This window comes from Drosophila serrata, unplaced genomic scaffold (assembly GCF_035046125.1).
Source record: "Drosophila serrata isolate PLE 108 unplaced genomic scaffold, ASM3504612v1 contig_98, whole genome shotgun sequence".
In the NCBI taxonomy this organism is placed as follows: Eukaryota; Metazoa; Arthropoda; class Insecta; order Diptera; family Drosophilidae; genus Drosophila; species Drosophila serrata.
In genome coordinates, this window is record NW_028256996.1 from 222,564 (window position 1) to 242,772 (window position 20,209).

Below are 20,209 nucleotides of genomic sequence, written 5' to 3' on the forward strand. Positions count from 1 at the left end.
CATATATATTCTTCATCAGCATCAACAGGCGAATCTTTCTAGGCATGTAGGAAAGGAAAAATTTTTTGGTAATTTTTTTCAAAATTTTATGACGGGTTAAAATTAAAAAAATAAAATGATAAAAATTTGAATTTTTCTACATTTTAAATTGAGTATGCTGATATATTAGCCTAATAAAAACTAACACAGGAGAGCTTTCCGAATTAAAATTAGTGCCTTTTTAACGGAGTTATGTGATTTTTTACTTTGATTTATAGAACATTTTTCATACAAAAATATGGATAAATATATTCTAAAAGAATGGTACTAAATTCTTAGTCAGGAGCTTAAAACTCTGGGAAAGACTCATTTCCGGCCCTATAATCCATATATATTCTTGATCTGCATCAACAGGCGAATCTTTCTAGGCATAAAAACTACCATAGGAAAACTTGCCGAATTAAAATTTGTGACTTTTTGGCGTAGTTACGTGTTTTTTAATCTTTGATTTCTAGGCGATTTAAGCTTTTTTATGATTATTTTCCGTATTGTTCATTTGCAAACTGCAAGGACATAAACATCGGCTCCTCAAAGTTAGTTTTGTTGTTCTAAAGTTAAATTCCACCTAAAAGAACATTTTTTTTTACCTTTATTTAATAAATAAGAATTTGTACTTAACAAAGCAAAAACGACTGACCCTACCTTGAAAATTGTTGATGAATTTTGATGCTTGTCCCTGAAATGTCCAACAAATTTTTACGATCTGCCAATTAATTAAAATGTTAACAGGAATGCCACCACCACCAGCGTCAACACCCAGGACGCCTTGCATTGAAGGATAATCAAAAACCAATATCAGAGCTGATACACCCCCAAAGTTCCCTCCCCCATCTTCTTTTGGTGTTAATGCTGCGTCATCATTTGATATTCATGAGGAAGTCGGAAAATTTCTAAACCAGAAAAGCTGAATCTGAATGGAGGGTTCAGAGGGGACTGGGGGCTAGGAATTCGTTCGATACTGGCAGTCACGTCCTTGTGAACCTGCAGTGCAAAATTTAAATAAATGCTCGCGTTGTCCCCTCTTGTCCTTTACACTCCAATACAAACACACTGTGCACTTAAAATATATGGGTAGGAATCATGTAACATAAAATGTATCCTTGTTTTATAAGATTTTGATTTACAAGTCAAGGCTTTATCTTAAAAGCAAGTACTTTGATCGATATAAATATATAAAGTATAAATTAGTTTAATTTAGTTTAAATTTACGGCAACTCAAACTTCTAACTGTCGTTAAATTTTACTTCAATATTTTAAATTAAGTTTTTTTCTGTGTGTACCCACATATTTTCCCTGTTCTTTACAAAGCATTTCCCCAGTTTTCCCGTGCTTTTTTCTCAATTTTCCCGCGCGTTTTCTACCTTCCCGTTCACCCTCCTTGACCGACTGAGCGCGAGTCCATTAGCAGGAGAGGCCACAGTCCAAAGTCCAGAGAGCAACTCGCCTGGCCATAATCACCTTGTTTGTCGGCCGGAACACCTTTAATGGCAATGGGAGAGAAGATTCCGTGGCAGGTTGGGGTTTAGAGATGTCGTTACGGCGTATAATCATTGTCAGGAAAAACTCTGAAGAGAGACTTTCCCGGGGGCAGCCGGCAACGGGGAATAGAGAACGAAGAACGAAGAAAGCTGCCATCAAATAAATGTAATTTAATGCACATAATGACAACAACATTTCCATTTTTGACTCCACGCGCTTTTCCGACCTGACTTTTCCGACCGCCAACAGCTGGGCTTATAGGGTCTTTGTTTGTATTTGCATATGGCCAATTGGGCAATGTCAACAGAAGTTGTGGGAGAAGGCGAAAAAAAGCTCATCGAAGTCGAAAGTCAGCAAAAAGATGATTACGAATACCGAAGTCAACTGAGGGGTGTGGTATTAGGGAAATATATTAAGGAAAGATATTAAGCGGAATTACTGGAGCGACTCTAATGGTCATAATTTAGATAAATGCCAGGATTGGTGGGATAATAATTACAGATCAGGTAAGCGTGCCTTCTTAGCATACATTTGGACACCTTTAAAAGCGACAGATTTCATTTCATAATGATACTATTTAACCAAGAAATGACAAGAGAAGATGTGGTGAACTACCGGAAAAAATCGACCGTAGTACGGACTTTCTGATTGTTATTTAAACTTTTTTTAGTTGTAAACTCTAGTGGTTAAACCACTTTTGCTGCACCTTGAATTCGAGCTTAAAAATCCATATTTCGTTCATTTCTGTATTCACTAAAACTATAACTATCTAGAACTTTTCATATCCCATAAAACCCCGTTTTACGTAAGTGGTGTTGGAGTAAAACTTTATTTCTGGATTGTTTCTGTTGGATTTGGTAACGTTACAAATATGGCGAAAAGTCTATATTGAACTACGCACTAAACATTGATGCACATAGGTTCGATAACGATGTGTGTGTGGAGAGGGTGTGTAGTGTTAATCGAGAGTGTGGTGTGGTGTGGAGTGCAGTAAGACTTACGCACTAATTCGAGTTGCTTCAGTTGGGAGTTAAGTGGGACTTTATCGTGTGAATGGGGGGAAAGGGAAAATTTTGCAACTGCAAAATGCAAAAAACGCAGTCGATAACTGTGTTGGCCGCATCCTTGAACCATTTCATTTTCACTCGCAGTCAGGCACTCGCACACACACACCCCGCACACACTGAACTCTCACACGACAACTGAAAACGTTGCACATACGACCCGTATGCACGCTAGTTGTTTGGCCTTCTCCTCATGCTCCACATTTTCCTCCTCCTTTCCTCCTCCCGTCCTCCTGGCAACATTTTCCCATTTTCCATTTAGCACTCGCTTCATTCCCTCACTCTTGGTCGATTTCGGATGCAGCCAAGTGTTATGCAACTGCTTAAAGGACTTTATCGTGTGATTTCTTTGGTGATTTGCGTTGTTTGAGTTTTGATTTGTTGTGTGTGTCGTGGTGCAGCGCAGCTTCATTCTCCCTCAGATAACGATTCCGATTCTGTCTCCGGCTTCTCCTCCTTCTTAGAGCAGGTAGCATTTCCGTCTCCAGCAGGAGCAGGTGCAGTGCCCATGGCGATAGTAGCGACACAAGCACTTGAGATACTTGTATCCAGCGCAGCAGTGATGGGAATGCGAATGCGAGTGCGAGTGGTAGTGGCTATAGCAGGAGCTGTCGTGCAGACAGTAGGAATAGCAGCCGCAGTCGCACATTTTGTCTGTTGGATGATAATCCTGCTTGTCCTGATCCTAGTCCTGATTTTCTTATATCGATTCAGATAAAGGTGTATCCGTGATGCCTTCCAGCTCCTTGGCTCGCTGCTGCCCAACTGATTTCTGGCCAACGCTTTGCCTTTCGACTTGGCTTAGGTTAGGTTCCGGGCCTCCAATCGAAATATTGGCGTTGCCCTGAACAACCAACGTTTGATCGATCCTCCTCCGGCGACGGAGATACTACATTTGCGTATTTGGGTGGCCAACATTCGTACCACGACCGGATCGTATTCCTCCGTATATTCGTATATGGGTTAGCATTGTTGTTGTTATGGCAATTCACGTGGAAATCATGTCAATTGATTTTGGGTAGGCAGTCCATACTCTGATCAGGTTCCTTGGTTCCTATATTGTGTGGTTTATTACGCCACGAGTTAGCGACGGGTACTAGGAATCTAATTGAAGCATAGATTGGCTTGAATAAGAGATTTTATGTTCACTGCAATACCCTGGAGGAGATTATTGAGGAGGAAGGTCTTACGCGAAATATATGAATTGTTTTGTTTTGGTTTGTTAAGGGAGACCTATAACTATGACAATTTCTTAAAAGTAAAGTCACTTCGGCCCAGTGCACTGTTTAGCATATGTTCCAGCTTAAAGGTCAACAAATGTGAGAATGATCTCAATGATCTTCATTTAAATAGCTGTAAAGTGTTCATGGTTTAGTCTTTCAACTTACACTTCTTACATTACATTTCATATGATTATTGTGAAATATTTATTTAAATGAAATGTCCAGGGCATCTGCTAGTCTGGAACGCTCTTTCCCTACTTGCTTTGCGCCTGGCACCGCGCACTCAACTCTCGAGCCGTATGATTAATTCGTAATGTTGTCTCTGATATTATGACCGAAATATTTGGTTATATTTTTGTGCATTAGCTGCCGTCGCTGTCGGCCCCGAAAATAGACTTTGGCCAAATGCAAATTCATGCCTGACCCACATTGGCGGCGGCGGCTGACATTAGTCACCACCATCACCATCGCCATCGCCATCGCCATATCGCCATCACTGTGATGGGATTTGGGTGCCTCTGTGTGTTGCAATCTGCAGCAATCGATGACACATGGTCGGCAATGGTGAATGCGCATAAAACTGACGTCATTGTGGCAACCACACGGCGTATACGTCACCTTGTTTATGCGTTCACGCTGAGATCAGCTGTAGGGGACAACCTGCACTGAATGATGTCATCATGATTATCGTCAATCTCACGGGCGATCATTAGAGTGTTGTGATGAGTGATGGGTGCTGTGTGTATTTACCCTTGCTCAAAAACAGCTGTTAATTGCCAACTCCAATTTGGATACGCGTTGAACAATCAGGAAATGTTTTACTCGATCACTTAGCACAGTGATCATTAGTTTGAGAATGAGAGTAACTGCCTGCCAGAAGTCCGAGTTGAGGTAATAAATCAATGGGGGAATAAAAGATTTCAAGAGTTCAATATTCTATGGGAAGGGGATAAGGTTTCATTTCCTATGAATGAAAACTATTGTTCAACAAGTAAGAAAGAAAGCGTAATTATTATGAGAATATCCATGAATTTCAGATTATTTACTAAAAATTCTTATTTTATATTAAAAAAAGAACAAACTTAACCACATTGCAGTTACGTGGTCATTAAAAAGAAAACCCCCGGCTATAGTACTGAGTCAGATATGTATATATATCTATGTCATGAGTGCTTCTTTACGATCCCAATGAGAAATCCCCCCAGCTATGGTGGTTCCCCAATAATTTGCAGTCTTGCCACATGCGTGTTGTTTATCAGCTATCTCTCCTTTGTTTCATTATTATTTTTGGGGTTAAGAAAACAGCAGGTGGAGGAGCAGCAGCACCAGCAGCCGTTTAACCCTTGTTTAGAGTCCAATTAAAGTCGTGAGGACACACGTAACGCGGTTTTAATGTCAGGGACAGCAAAGTCTGTTTTTCAAGTGCCCTTGTGGCGCTTAAAAAGTAAAGTCTTTGCGCACGTTTTCCCCTCGCCTCGTTGGCGAAAACTTTTGTCAGCCAGCCAAACCTGGCTAAAAATGAAAGGGTATTGGTGAGGGGTCTTTGGTTTGGGGTTTGAGCTTGAGTTCAGGTTGCAAGTGCTCACAGTTTTGCAGCAGTTTTCCAGCAGTGTTCAGAGTTCAAGTTGTTTCAAGTAACACTCGAAGGACAACGGGGCGGACAAATAGCGGACCCTATGTGGACAATCCGGGGAAACAATCGCAAGTCCTTGAGCAGGACAGGAAGCGCCAACTGTCGGTGTGTGGCAAATAATGGTGTTGCGTGTCGTTTTTGCCACAAAACGATGATGATAACCGAATGACACACAGCAACGACAGCTGACTCTGCCAAAAAATAACTAAAATAACAACAAAAAACGCGCAAAAAAATTACAAAAATAATGCACCAGGCGATGCAAGAAAATAAACTTCTACCGGGGGCAAGTTTTACGCGGTTTCGCTACCAACCAAGCAAAAACGTGAAAAGCGTCACTGACACTTTAATTAAATTTGTTTCCCATTCCTTTGGGCGACAATTTCGGTTCGGTTGCAGTTCGGTTTGGGTTATCGAGCACAAGTCGAAGTTTGGGTTTTCGGTTCGTCTTCTGGGGCCAAAGAAAGTACCCAGATAAAGACGAAGAAATGCAAAGCTAATGGTATACCTTAACTTGCCGAAACTAAACAATTCTCTGGTGCAAGAGAATAAAGTGTCATAAGGCATCGCTTCGATTCCATTAAAAAATATATTTTTAGGGGAAGATCAACCTAAAGGAAAAATCTGAGAAACTCTTTATAAATATTCAATTTTGTAGCTTGGAATTATTTAATAGTAATTTAATTTAAGAAATATTTTTTAATTAATATTCAAAGGCTACTAAAGTATGCAATTGAATACTCTTAAAGAAAAATAAATTCAATTATAAATATAAGAAAATCAATTAAAAACTCAAATGTATTTAAACATTTTTCCCCATTTATATCTCTCGTTGTCTTATCTCCGCTTTAATCTCTCGCTTGTTTTCATCCTTGTATAAACATCATTCTCGTCACTCTGGCCACCACCTTTCTCCTGTTCCCCTGTTCCCCTCTTTTCTTCTTTTGTTCCATCTGACAGACACCAAAGTCACCGCAAATGTTGCAACAGTTTAAGTTGTTGTTGTTGCTGCTGCCGCATGTGTGCGTGTGCAGGGATGTGTTGGAGGTATGCGGGTGTGCCACTGAAATGCCTCACAACATCGGTGGCAACAACATCAGAGCAGGAGCATTCCATGTCCATGTCCATGTCCATCCGATTCTCCTCCACGTCCATATTGTGCTCGACTGCGGAAGGGAAACGCAACTGAACCGAGTGGTGGAATGGTGTTTCTACACTTGAAAAAAAATATTTTTTTCCATGTAATTACAAGCGATTTCCTAGATTTCTATACTATTGCCGAGTATTATAATGTTAGTTTGCAGTTTGCAAAGCAGTGAAGGAGTCATTTCCGACCCTATAATCCATATAAATTCTTGACCAGCATCAACAGTCGAATCTTTCTGGGCATGTACGAGAAAAAAAATTTATATTTTTTTTTTTCAAAAAAATTAAAGGGGTACCATCTTAAAAATTTTTTAAAATTGATAAAAATTTGAATATTGTAAAATTTCAAATTAGGTATGAAGATGTATAAGTCTATTCAAAACTAGCACATAAAAAACGTTCATATCAAAATTAATGCATTTCTGGCTAAGTAATGAGTTTTTTTTACATTTAATTAAAGTTAGTTCATATCGATTTTCTATTGGATCCTGAAATTCGACTATTGTTTATAAAAGGACTATTTAAAATCGGTTTTCCGTTAGCAGGAACAAAGATGGGTTCTTCTCTTATTATAAAGATATGTATCGTTTATATGATATAGAGTATTTTATTTCTGTGCAGCGTATGTTCAGGACGGATTTCCTTTCGTTTGGTTGGCTTCAGAGTTCGGTTTCGGTGCAAAATTCTTGTTTTCTCGCATTTATTGTTTTTGGCCCGGAACAGAGGCGTTGGCTGTCGAAGGGGTGAGAGTCAGGGCAGTGCAAAAGCCGCCGCAGCCAAACAAACACATTTCAATCAAAATGCCCGACAGATAGGGACTGAGGGACAGGAAAAGAAGGGCAGGGACGTCGTGGCTCATATGTGGGTGGCCCCAAAAAGAGGGATTGCGCTGCGCTGCAAAAGCTGACGTAACCAACATAACTGTTGCTGGACGGGGGCCATTGCCACAACCGCCACAAAGTGCCACTTGCCAGGTTTTTGACAAAAGTTGGCTTGCCACATGCCAACGCAGGTTGGATGCTGCAACGCTGTCACTTGCTTTTCTTGATTTCGACGGGAATCAGAATGAAGACATCCCTTGACTTGATCCAACTTGATCCAAAAAATAGATGTAACACACGTCCAAGTTTGACAGGCGTAAAAAGGATGCAACTTTTTGAAACAAGAAGGGAAGCTAAAATCGGAACGCTAATCTTGCAGTTTTCAATTAGATCATTAAGATTTAATCATAACATATGATATTAACATTTAGAGTTTTTCACTTACAGTTCTTCATTTTCTTTATATTATTTTATCTAAAATTAGATGAAAATATTTTGAAAACTTGGAAAGTTAACTTAACGTGGACTAGAAATTTTTTGAAAATAATTCAAAGGATTTGTAGCTCTTAAGTTCTTTTAAAGAAATAAAACCTCAGACTCATTCCAAAAAAAATTAAATTAAAATAAAATTCCCCACCGTACGTATACGTTTGCCCCAAGCATTAAATTCCATTTAATATGTTTTTTTTTTATTATTATTTTTTGACTTGCAACATTCCTTTAGAAAGAATGCCAAAAAATGCATTTACCCATTCAGTCACGCCATTTTACCTACCAAAAAAGTAAAAAAGAGCGAAAAACAAACTGAAAATGGTGGAAATTTGTTGAACAACGTCATTATGGGAGCCGAACAGCAATCCGTTTGCCTTCGTTTATTTTTCACTCCATTTCACCGACATCTCTTTTTGTTATTTTTGGTTTTGATTAATTTATTTTCATGTTTTAATTTTGACCATCCCCAGTTACCCCGCCCAGCGATTCGTTTTATTATTTAATTTAACCAAAAAATGTCCACGACACCTCCAGAATTCCACCGAAATGCGGGCCACGCCATGCCACATGCGGCATTAAGTACGGAGGATCTCCTTTTCTTCCCCCCTTTTTTTCTGAACCCATTCCCATTTCCACTTTGCATTCGCCGACTCTGGGCCTGGGCTGCATGTGGCACGCAAGAAGTCATTAAAAAGCACTAAAAACGCAACACTCGTAAAAACAAGCCAGGTCCCGACCCGCTTTCATCCTCAACCTCCTTGTCCTCCTGCGAGGCAGTGGATGATGCAGCAGGCCATAAACAAGAACAACAATCCAAAGGGGCAAGTGCAAAGAACTGGAGAATGACAAAACTTTTTGACACACAAAAAAAGATTCTTAAAAGCTAAACAAAAAACGAGAAAGACCTTAAGAGAGCATAAAAGAAAATGGAGAAGAAAGTTGATTAGGCAAAAGAAAAGAATTATTTGAACCTCGATACAGTGACTTGGGGAATGAAAAATATTTTCAAAGTCTAGAAAAAAAAATTAGAGTTACACAGCTGACAACATAAACTTTTGATCGATTTACGGCAACTCCTTTTCTGTCGATTTAAACTTTAAATTATAGATAATCAGCCGAAGATCAAGAAATCATTTTTTAATCGATTTTTGGTTTAAATTATTGATTATAAACACATCAGCTCGAACTGTTGTCTTTTTTCACTGTACAGTCTAGTGTAAAATATGCAATAAACAAAAAGGTAATTCCCCAACTCTAGTGCCATTCCCCCTCCTCCCCTGATAGCTACCCCCATGTTTTACCGCCTCCCACTCTTTATTTTCTTGTTCGATTACACAGTGCAAAAGCGTTCCCCAGACTGGAAATCAGACTTGGGCTCGTCTCCATCGACGACGACGACCGCATTCCTTCATATTTCGCAACGCCAAAGAATTCCATGAATTATCACATCACATGTGGGCCAGGGAGGAGGGAGCTTCCAAGTTTTCCTGGAACTGCCTAGAGGAAATTGCCTGCCTGGTATTTGGGTTGTGAGTGCGCGTGTGTAAGCTCTGCAAAATGTAAGCTGACATTGAATGGAATCGGGGAGTTGATCTTGGTGAACAGCCACTCGGCCAAATTTGGACATGCCCAAGACTGTTTCAGCAATGAGGAAACGTGGGAATAGATGTAAATGGTCTGGCAATTAGGGATCAGTATCTGTATCTGTGGGTGGCCTCCAGAAGATCAGTGGAGAGAAATGTCATAATGATCAGGCAACCAAGCTTGCCATATCGGGTTGGCAGGTTAACCTAAACTATTCCCAGAATAATAAAGCCGTTTGATGGTTTTAAACCCGTCATCTAGCCCCTATGTAGGCATGTTGCAATTGACCTGTTAAGTCAGATGACAAAGACGACACTGACCCTCCTCTACCTTATTAACTTATTTTTAGAGGTTTTTACAGATAACTTTTGAAATTTACGCCATGACCCTATGCAAATTATCATTAGCTGCGTCATAACTTTTATCTCATCTAGTACTTGGCGATTTCTTAACCTTTACACAGTTTATGTTTCCATTAGAGTCCCCAATCATCAACTAAACAAATAAACAAAGCTTCATCATCGCTGACCTTTGGATACGTCAGTGTTATCACTGCTCACAACTCATAAACGGCAATGTTGCACACTTCGCACATTGATCCCTCTCGCAGCAAAAAGAAAAACCTCTGGTTCTTTTCCAGAGACTCCGCTGCAACAGGGTTGGGCCCCCGATTTTTCCACTGCCTTTTTTATGCAAAGCAAGGCGGGGCATCATACGCATACGCATAACACACAATTGAGCCGATAATCAGCAGCAGACGACGCTCCTCCTAGCTCCTCACACATCCCCAAGTCTCGTGACTCGACGGTTCTCTCTCTTGCTCTCTTGCTCCCTATCATCGCAGTGACCTCTCGGGTCTCGGGGAACCCGTCGACTTGTTGGATTGTTTACAAGCTTGTAAAACGGGGAACGGAAACTTTTATAAACTTTTCCACTAAACGCAGAAGCGCAGCGACAGAGCTAGGGGAAAACTACCGAAAAAAAGTGACATTAGCCATATCAATTGAACAAAAGTAAAAAAGAAAAAAAAAACAGAATAAGAAACGGCATTTGTTCGCAATGTGCCAAGTGGTTTTCAGTAAATTTCCATTAGAGCCCGGTTCAACAGACAGCCGGATTACTTACTTATTTGCTCTGCTCATTAGTGGGGCGTTTATGTCAGTTTGTATAATTTGAAGGTGACTTCAAAACGAGCATTTAAACAAATTGAAATGTATTTGGAAACAATAGCGATAGCACTGACGTCAGGAAGGCATCCGACATCGATTATATGTAAGTGACCGCCTGATGGATGCAACCATTGACATTTAGTCGAAACAAGAAACGCACAAATCATAAAGAAACGACCGAAGCAACAACCTGAATGCGGAACGATTTGGTGTTGGTTCGGAGGTTTGGAAAAAGACCTCATCGAAGAGAAAAGAATACTCTTCCTGGGATTTAATTGAAGAATATATAGATATAAGTACATATATAATCCAGCTAGTCCTAGCGAAATGGTAAGTTCGAATATATCACTATTACTCGATCCCTGTCCAATGCCTCATTAGAGATGTATTCAAATTAATGTACATATGTATATGGAAGTAAACCAAGTTTATTTTTAAGTTATTACATTTCAAGGTAACACAAGCAGTCGTTCCCTGTCCCATGTTTTATATTATAAGATCACATTCGATTTTTTTTTTAATATTTTTTTAAGAGTTATAATATTTAAAAAATGTTTACCTTACGAGTATATAAGTGTATGTAAGTATTCCAAATTCCAATTTAAATAGTATTATTAAAAGAGTATCTGGATATCAAAGTAATTCCAGTTCCATTTAAAAAACAACTGCTGTGCGTGAAATTAGTTTATTTTGCCTGCCTTCAATTCATTTCTTTTTTCGAATGCGCTTTTTGTGCGAATCGCCAATTCATTCACCTTTTAATCAAGCAAACCAGTTGCGTCTGTTTTTGTTTACTCTTTTCTTTAGTTTTGTTTTGTGTTTTTCTGGGTCTGTTGTTGTTTTGGTTTTTGGTCATTGCCAAAAACTGAATTTCCCCGCTTTGTATGCGCCTTAAAAATTCGCAAAGAGGAGGCGGGTATGCGTGGGGCAGGCAGCGATAAACACGACGTGATATAAATACATAAACATATTTAACCAAGAGTTCAAGGACTGCTCGGGATGACTAATCAGAAAATAATAATAATACGAAAGAAATCAGGGAGCGGGCAAGAAAGGGGAGTGGAAGGGCTGCGCTTGCGCGAAAGTCAAAAACATTGAAAGCAAATAATATTATTTTTTTTAAAGAGCACTCAAAGCACCGGCTTGTTGGTTTTTGTTTACCGAAAGCATTTCATGAATGAAAGAAGTCGATTCGTTTTCAATTCGGTTTGATTCGCCGATCCAATTCGATTCGAATGCGATTGCCCCAAGGCGGGCAGGTAACTCATCGGTGCTCGGGTACTCTGATACTTGATAATGTAAAAGCGCCAAGCGCTCGTTCGTTCCCTCCGGTTTTATGGGGTCTCTTCGAGTACGTGTCTTGAATGAAAAGCCCCGCACTCGTGTTTGTCTCTTCTGTTATTTTTTTGTTCCCCAAATTATCTCCAAGTTAAAATCTACAAAAAACCACCGAAATACAAACAAACTTCATGAATGAGCTCAGGCAGTGGTCGGACTTGGGCCAAGGCGAAAAAAATGACAATACCATCAAATAAATTACATTTTTTGGGGGATTTTCTTTTCGTTTTCAAGAGAGCTCCAGAAGTTTTGTCTTCAAATTGTATCCGTATCTGTATCTGTTCTCAATGCTGAGAAATTTTATTCAAACTGGACTCGGTTTTTGTCTTGGTCCCTATGTACTTTTTATTATTTTTTTTACTTTTTATTGATTTATTGAAATTTAACAGTAAATAAAATGTAGAAATTTATAATCTTAATGAACATGATTAATTGGTGGGGAATGATGGTCTAATAAACGATATCCGAGTAATAAATAAAATGATTGATAAATTATTAAGTATTAATTTTATGGAAATTATTAGTTTGTGTTGGCAAATATAATATTAAACAGTGTTCTGATTATATTTTGTCTTATTGAAATAAATTTCACTCTTTCGATTTCCTAACAATGGTATACAATTTGCTTTTGCTTAATTGTATAAAATGATAAATTAAATATATACAATAAATTTAATTTATAAATTCAAAGGCAAGTTAATTTCAATGTGTCCTCGATATCTGTGAGGTGTAGAATTGTTTCATTTTCCTTACTTAAATATCAAAGAGCCTACACAGGATCCAGACAACTCTTCTACGTATTTCAACACCTTTCATCCCGATTCCGATTTGCCAACGACCACACTAGAGGCACAGGCAAATGGAAACCGTGTCAGACACAAGCGCTTGTGGCTCGTCTAATTTCATTCAAAGTGGCATATTTAATTTCACATTTAGACGTCTTCATAGCCACATCTGGAGGCATCTTGCAGCCCGCTTGTCCGTGTGGGGTCTGTTGGTCTGGCCCACTCTTACTCGACTTACTCCGGTGTGTTACCCTCGAGGCGGTACCCCACGAGATACCAACCGGAGTTTACGAGCTGTTGGGCAAATTTCCGGTTTCTTGGTTTCTGGTTTCATTGTAAAAAGCCAGCGACGAAGACGAAAACATTTTCGTACGTTTCGGTATTTTTGGTTCACACGTGCGCGGGTAATAAACTTCAAATGACCAAAACTGAATGGTGAAGAGGAGAGGTACGGAATGGAGCTCTAGCTCTGGCTCTACCTCTGCTCTGGCATTAAAGTGGGCCTGGCCGAAGGCAAGTTCAAGTGTTGAAGTCAAAACACTTTGCGACTTAACAAAAGCAATGACAAAAAGACCAACAAAACGTTTAAGAGTCACTTTCATACCCCTCCCTCTCTTCTCCTCTCTTTTTTGGCTTTTCACTATTTTTGTAGACCGCCTTGCCTTATTAATGTATCTTCTGTGTTTATCATTGACGAATTTTAATTAAGCCAAGCTCCGTACACGTGTACGTTTAATGCTTTTATTGTCCAAAAGGTTCAATGGCCTATTTTTCGTTCCTAATCCCCTGATTTTCCTTATTATATAATTGGCCACAGTTGTATATTTAGTTATTAAAAAGGAAACCGTCGGAAGGCGATTTTCATTGGCAATTCCTAAGTTCCTAATTCCTAATTTCCTAAGTAGATCTTTATCATTGAATAAATAACCAACATGGAATTTCTTGAATATATTCATGAGATGTTATTGATTTACCCTTTCGGCATTAATTAATTGAAATTAGTTTCAGTTTTATTTCGTGTTTATATTTTTGTCGAGTGTAAAATCCAGCTTAGTCATGGCATACTCCATCACTCAGTTCAATTTATTCGTTTTAACCCCCTTTCAAAACCTCCCTAAATTGTAATTCTCTACTCCAAGAGGAAACTTCATACAATTTTCATGACTTTGCTTGAAAATAATCCTTATGCTCCTTTAAGTTTATTACGAGAGGTCCTATAAATAGCTGAGCGACGACGGTTTCCGCAAAATTAGCTCTTGGGGCGGTAAATGTTTATTAAAATTTCCCGCAAAATATTACGTATACGCAATGTGTTTTCATTCAAAAATGAAATAAGCACAGCCCCGGCGGCACAGCTATTTGAAATATATATTGAATTTCATGGCACTTTGGGCGTCTATTTTAAAATTTAGATCCCAACCCTACAACCCTCAGGAAAGCTGTAAAAATTAATTTATTAATAAACCTTCTGCGGCTCAGGGGCTGAGTTTTTCGACTTGCTGACGCGTCATTAATGCAGCCTGTGTGTGGCACACACACTCTACACTCAAAACACTGAACACTAAACACATCACATCCGCACATTAGTGTCAATGCTAATGTTAATGCTAACGCTCATATCCTGTCCAAGGATAAAAGCTTGGGTCGGACGTCACAGTGGAGCTAATAGGAGTTAAATTGGTTTAAATTGGCGAAAGAGAGAAAGGCCGAATGTGGGGAAAAGTGAACGGTTGACAATAAATTTATTCTAAAGACTACAGTCTGACTTTGGATATTCGATTACTGACGGTGCTCCTACAAAAGTTGAATCTATGGTGATGTAAAACTAACTTGCATTGACGTGAAAAAATCTAGAAATTATTTTACTATGCTACTCAATCTAGTCTAGTACAATCTTTCCACTTTTCTACCGTTTTAAAACCACTGTGCGTGACACTCATTCCCTTGGCCCATGTCTCTGTCCATGTGATTAGATGTGAAGTTTGTTTGACTTTCGTTTTTGCTAATAGACTTCACAAATGTTATAGCATCAGGAAGTTTTGCTCCCACACTCTCTTTCTGCTCGGAACAGATGTTTCTTTCTGTTGTTGTTATGTTTAGTGTTATGGCCATCGAGGGTGAAGGTGTAGCATCTAAAGGGAATGGTTCCGATGTCCTGCGCGCCAGTTTTTGGATCCATTTAAAGTGAAGATATCCTGTTTCTGTGTGCCTGTTTTTGTTTCGTGACCCCGTTCTTAGCAAATAGAGTTCACCCGGGCTAATTTGCGGCGGCAACGGGTTCAGGAAGAGAGCGTGCCCACCAGTTTTAATTCGTCCGAGGAATAGCTCCCTTGCGGGAAAGATCTTCTCCTGGCGCTAGCTACCTTCGGTTTGGGGTGGGCTTCTCTCTCCCCTCCATATATTGGAGGAAAGTAAAATTTTATGCACAAGTTGTTGTTGTTACTGCCACTGCCACTGCTACTGTTGGTGTCGCATTAAATTTAATGTTCTACTAAAATTTCTATCAAAGTGTATGCATGAAATTTTTCTCTTGACATTTCCGTGGGGGTTGCTTTTGCCTGGCTGTGGGGATTGGTGTATTAAAACTTTATATGGATTATAAAATTGGATTTTATGTCACTCCTGAAGTTGCCATTAGCCTTTGGAGCAAACAACAAAAAAAAAGAGAAGAAACATAAAAAATATTTTTGATAGTCAACTGCTTGTAGAATTTAGAGGGAGGCGGTTATTTTTCGAGTGGAGCCCAAGCTCTTATGTTACCATTGCAGCCTTATTAGAAGTTGTCCGTAAAGTTCCCAAATATTACCGAAATGCCGTGTAATCGTAAAAGCAAGTCTCTCCACAAACACGCAAATTGAATGAATATTTTGCTAACCCCTGACGAAAAATTAACATGGAAGGTAAAAGTTTCCCCCATCGGTTTCGATTCGAGGCCGAGATTACTTTCAGTTTTAGCCTCTTTCGAGTGCTTTCTTTAAAGAATGTCGCGTTTAATTCGTTATAAATTTTTATTATTTATGACATTTGGTCCATTTGTTTTTTATTTCCAAGCAGCAATGGCGAATAATATTTGTTAAATGAAGTGAACAAATTTTAGTGAAATTGTAGGAGAGATTGATCCCTGAGTTGTTCTAATAAAATGAAGTGGGTTGGAATTTCAACATTTTATTTCCTTTTTTATTCAAGAAATCAATGTTTGCAAAAATACCAAATAAAAAGTTCAAGTTGAGAGAAATGGATAAATGATAATACAACAGAAATATTTTCTTTATTGCTTATAATTTGTGGATTTGTCATCAAATTTATATAAGCCTCTGTAAATGTTCAAATAAACCCCAAACTATGTAGACTTTATGAACTGCCTTAGACAAATGGTTAAGACTTTAATGACATTTTAATCTGCACATTTCCCGGTTTAACTAAATTCTAATCTGAATCTTTATGTTCTTCCCTGGGCATCGTCACACATCTCATTCGCAGAACAAGTCAATTAAGGTGGCAGGAAATGTCCTCAACTCAATTCGTAAGCCATAAAACGGCGGGGAATCACTCCCGTCGACTATATGTATCTTAACCGATCTCTTCGAGGACTGGCAAGCACCTGCTCTTCGCTGTGAAAACTTCGCTGGCCGCGTCGTAAATGTCATAAGAAGAACATTCCGCTAAATTGGCACAAAATGTTGCACCAAATATCAAAACAATAAAAATTTTGGCTGTAAAACAGACAGTTTGACCAAACCAGCGGCCTCCTATCACTAAGCTGCATCAGCACCGTATTCGTTTTATTTTGTAATGTTTTTTAATGTTTTTATGAGGCCATAAAATAAGCAGAGGCCGCAACAGCAGTAGAGGTACAAAGGACAAGTACGGCATCGGAGGATGAATATGAGTTTCGGTCCATAACTCATGCGACAGTTAGATGAGAGTACTCAGATAGGCCGGGGCAATCTCTGAACGATTTCGGAGGAGGAGGCCGACGAGAAAGAGGACGAGGCTGAGAACGAGGATGAGGATGGGAATATAAGACTGGAACTGACTGAATGAGGCACTTAAGCAGACTGCAGCAGCGCCGCCAATTGCAGCCCGACGGCATTCCTTTGACTTATGGGGTCGCCTGAGGTGATGGGATCGTGAAGCGATGGGTATCGAGTATCTAGATGTCTATATGAAATAATAAACCGGAGAAGACCAAGACAATGTTCTTGAATTTTAGAGATTATTTATTTAAGAATCTCTCCGATATAACCATTTAAAAATCAAATTTGAAATCTAAATATATTTACAAATTTGCTCGATTTTGTCCATCTCTGAGTCAGTTTGATGCCCTTTTGCTGCATTGCATTGATTGAGTGTTGAGAGGACGACGAGATGCGGCGCTGTGATCTCTCTATTATGTTTGGCCAGGCCAACAAGGCCATAAAATTTGATTGCCTTGCTGGCCAAAAAATAATCCACCACCAACAGGGAGGAGGAGAGTACGGGGAAGGAGAGGGCCCTGGCTAAAAAGAGTAGGACGAAGGGCAGTAAGACCAAGACTCTGGCTACTCAGTTTGGTTTGCAGGTGCATCCAAACCAGCGAGTACTTTTTATATTTTTGTTTTTTACTTTCGAGATATATGGAAACTGTGGTGGCCCGGAGGCAGAGCGTCGCCATAATAAACCAATAAAACGTTGCCGCTGCCGCAGCCACTTGCAGTTCCAATCAAGTGACTTTTATTAGGGGCACGGCGAACGGCAAATATGGGGTATAAATTGCCATAGCCATATAGCCGTGGCATGTAACCAAAACAAAGTGAACAGCCGCCGCGGGGGGAGAGCCTAAGAACAACCAAAGTTTTCAGGGAGCTCAAATCGAATGATGAACGCGGGTTACCCTGCTGACTTGAATGGAGAAACCTTTTATAAAGAATAACCGAAAAAGAAAGAAATAAGACACCTAAACCAAGGTAAAGTCTAAGCGAATGTAACACATCGTCGTATTAAGCAACATGTCGAAAAGGTTACAAAAATAAAATATTTTTTTTTTTTGTTTTTCGGTATGTTTCGCATGTTCAAAATCTACAGATCGACAGATAAAAATATGTATGACAAAAAAACAAAATAGACACATACCCGTGAGTAATTCAGTCCGATCTCAGTAGATGATAACTTGAAAGTTAGTATTCCATGTTGCCATTTTTCGTAGGGCTTCCGATTTGATATTTGGTGATTGACTCTGAAAGGAAACAAAAAGGTATACGTGTAGTAATAACAATTTCAATAATAAACTCGACTTAAATATTTGCCCCATCAGATTGTACAAAACTTTCTTGAGCTTGCACTGCCAATAAGTTAGAGTATCACCCATTGGGATATAGCCACAATAAAGCAACAGCAGCAGCAGCAGCAGCAGCAACAGTAACCTGTAATGAGCCGCTTTCTTCACTCGGGGGTTCCCCTTTGCGTTAGCTGCTGCATGGTAAATAGATTTCGATTGCATGCCTCGTCGTGTCTGAGTCTCGTAAAACCAAAGGAGAAGGAGGAAGAAAGGTAGCCACCAGCACTGCCACCAGGAGAGGGATACACAATGGGGCAGAGCAACTCTGATTGTCTGCGATGGACGCGGCGCGATTGCTTTAGTCATGGTCTACGAGACACGTGCGATAATTATGGTAATATTTGCATTTGCGTGTGGCTCCGTTAAACAGTTGAGTGAGTTGCTGGGCGCCAAGAGACGCGACTCGATCGGATCGGGGTTGGCTCCGTTTTGCCGGTTTTCGGGTCTTCTTTTTCCTGGTTCCCAAACATGATCTGGCATAATGGTATTTTAAACAACTCCGCCCCAGGCGCCGCAGGCCTTGGATTGCAAATTATTTTATAATAAAATTGGTTGGAAGTTAAGTGTGCATTTTTTATTGGGTTTTTATATATTATAATATATTATTAATTGGTTCCATGATTAAAGACATTATTGTACCTAACATACAAGTGATAAAGCCAAAGAAATGAGTGTATAAATATTATTAATATTACAAAACTAAATATGCAACAGCTAATGACTAATGTCTATAGATCGGGGGCAATAAAACAACATTTTACTCTGCTTCGCATTTGGGATTGGAACGAACATCCACTTGTCACAATTAGTAATCATATAAAGATATAAAATTAAACTGTTTAATTGAGTGTATTTCATCCGATTTTTTGAGGCTGACGTCATTGGGGTTTCGGGTCAGAGGCCATTTAGGGTCCGAAAACAAAAACATTTCAATAGCTTTTTTATTTTTGGCATTGTAACCGCCAATTACGAGAGTGCACCCAAAACAGAGTAGAAATTAAACTTTACGATTGACCATTAAAAATCTTTTGGGCCAGATCATAAAAAGCAAGGTATTAGACATTAAAAAATTGCTCAACATGAGAGCTCCACTTGACTCAAGAAGAAATTAAGTTGTCAAAATAAAACAAAACTTGTTGAGAAAGTGTTCGCTTTAATAAAATACTAGGGTTTTTATTGAAGTTTTCATTTAAGTTTAATTAGTTTTAATGGAATTTAGAATTTATTTGTATTTTATATAATATTAAACAATTCTGATGACACTTTTCCTAAATAAATAATTATTTGTTTATACTTTTTGTATATAAAATTTTTTTCTTTGACTATAAACTGCTTATCTGAACTTATAAATTCCTAAATATGCACAGGATTCCGAAAAATAAAAACGAAACCCAAAAAAAGGAACACTAAGCCACCAAAACAGATCGTATACTATCCCGAAGCTTGGCTTGACGCCATTTAAACGCCACCAAAAGCAGAGAAAACAGGAATCAAATCGAACCAGAAATCGCAAAATTCTGTTACCTGTCTCAGGTCATTGAATGCAGTTCTCCCTCTGTATCCCCTCCTCTCCTTATCTCTCTCGGTTTCTCCTCTTCCCTGCTCACTTCGATTACAAACTGTTGAATGAATTCCGCGCTGGTTGTGGCCTGTGAAAGTCGCTCGCTCCGACCCGAAAATTGGATTCTGCTTTAAGTTGCCGCCGACTCGGAATTCCAAGAAGGATATCGGACATAGTCCCTCTCTCCACGTACTCCTTTTTATTGTTGTTTCTGTGTGAGTGTCTTGTTCTCATTTAAGGCATTTTATGGCATTTTGTTTAAGTCGCCGCTTCATTATGATTTTTATGGCGACTTTAGCACGGTTGGGGAAGGCTCCCCCAAAAGGAGTAGGACGCTGTATGTGTCTCGGTTTTCCAGGTGGGAGGAGACCCTTGAAGCAGTTGTGTGTCCGTCCACGAAAAAAAAACCTTCCTAAAGCTCGTTATATATGTTGTTGTATTCCAACTCGTGAGCCCAGGTGATTGGCCTTTTGGGCATTTCTTAGCTGAATTTTCGCTTTAAATATCCTTGAAAGTGTTCTCCTGCAGAAGCTCTCTTCGATTCTTTTGATTTTGATC

General features: G+C 39.2%; 2 protein-coding genes and 1 long non-coding RNA gene across 5 annotated transcripts in view; 1 reads left to right on the plus strand and 2 right to left on the minus strand.

Moving 5' to 3' along the window:
* LOC110184505 (uncharacterized) overlaps window positions 1-20,209 on the minus strand; it is a 155,433-nt gene that overhangs the window by 31,719 nt on the left and 103,505 nt on the right. For both annotated transcript variants that reach the window (XR_015273449.1, XR_015273451.1), the window contains one exon: window positions 17,886-17,988. This is a non-coding gene — a long non-coding RNA (uncharacterized LOC110184505). The remainder of the gene's footprint in view (window positions 1-17,885; window positions 17,989-20,209) is intronic.
* Lsp1gamma (Larval serum protein 1 gamma) overlaps window positions 1-20,209 on the plus strand; it is a 47,849-nt gene that overhangs the window by 19,151 nt on the left and 8,489 nt on the right. Inside the window, exon 1 of one of the 2 annotated variants that reach the window (XM_086840747.1) lies at window positions 10,324-10,980. The exons of the other annotated variant lie outside the window; for it this stretch is intronic. The gene's annotated coding sequence lies outside the window, so the exon portion shown is untranslated. Of the gene's footprint in view, window positions 1-10,323; window positions 10,981-20,209 lie in introns of those variants that run through there. 2 annotated transcript variants of the gene reach the window in all.
* Window positions 2,805-3,334, minus strand: LOC110184503 (uncharacterized). Its single transcript, XM_020953066.2, has one exon. The coding sequence runs from the start codon at window positions 3,229-3,231 to the stop codon at window positions 3,043-3,045; it is 189 nt and encodes a 62-aa protein (XP_020808725.1). The 5' UTR covers window positions 3,232-3,334; the 3' UTR covers window positions 2,805-3,042.

Excerpts from the sequence above, each read along its gene's own strand:
- LOC110184503 (XM_020953066.2), bottom strand. The coding sequence starts at position 3,231 with ATGTGCGACTGCGGCTGCTATTCCTACTGTCTGCACGACAGCTCCTGC.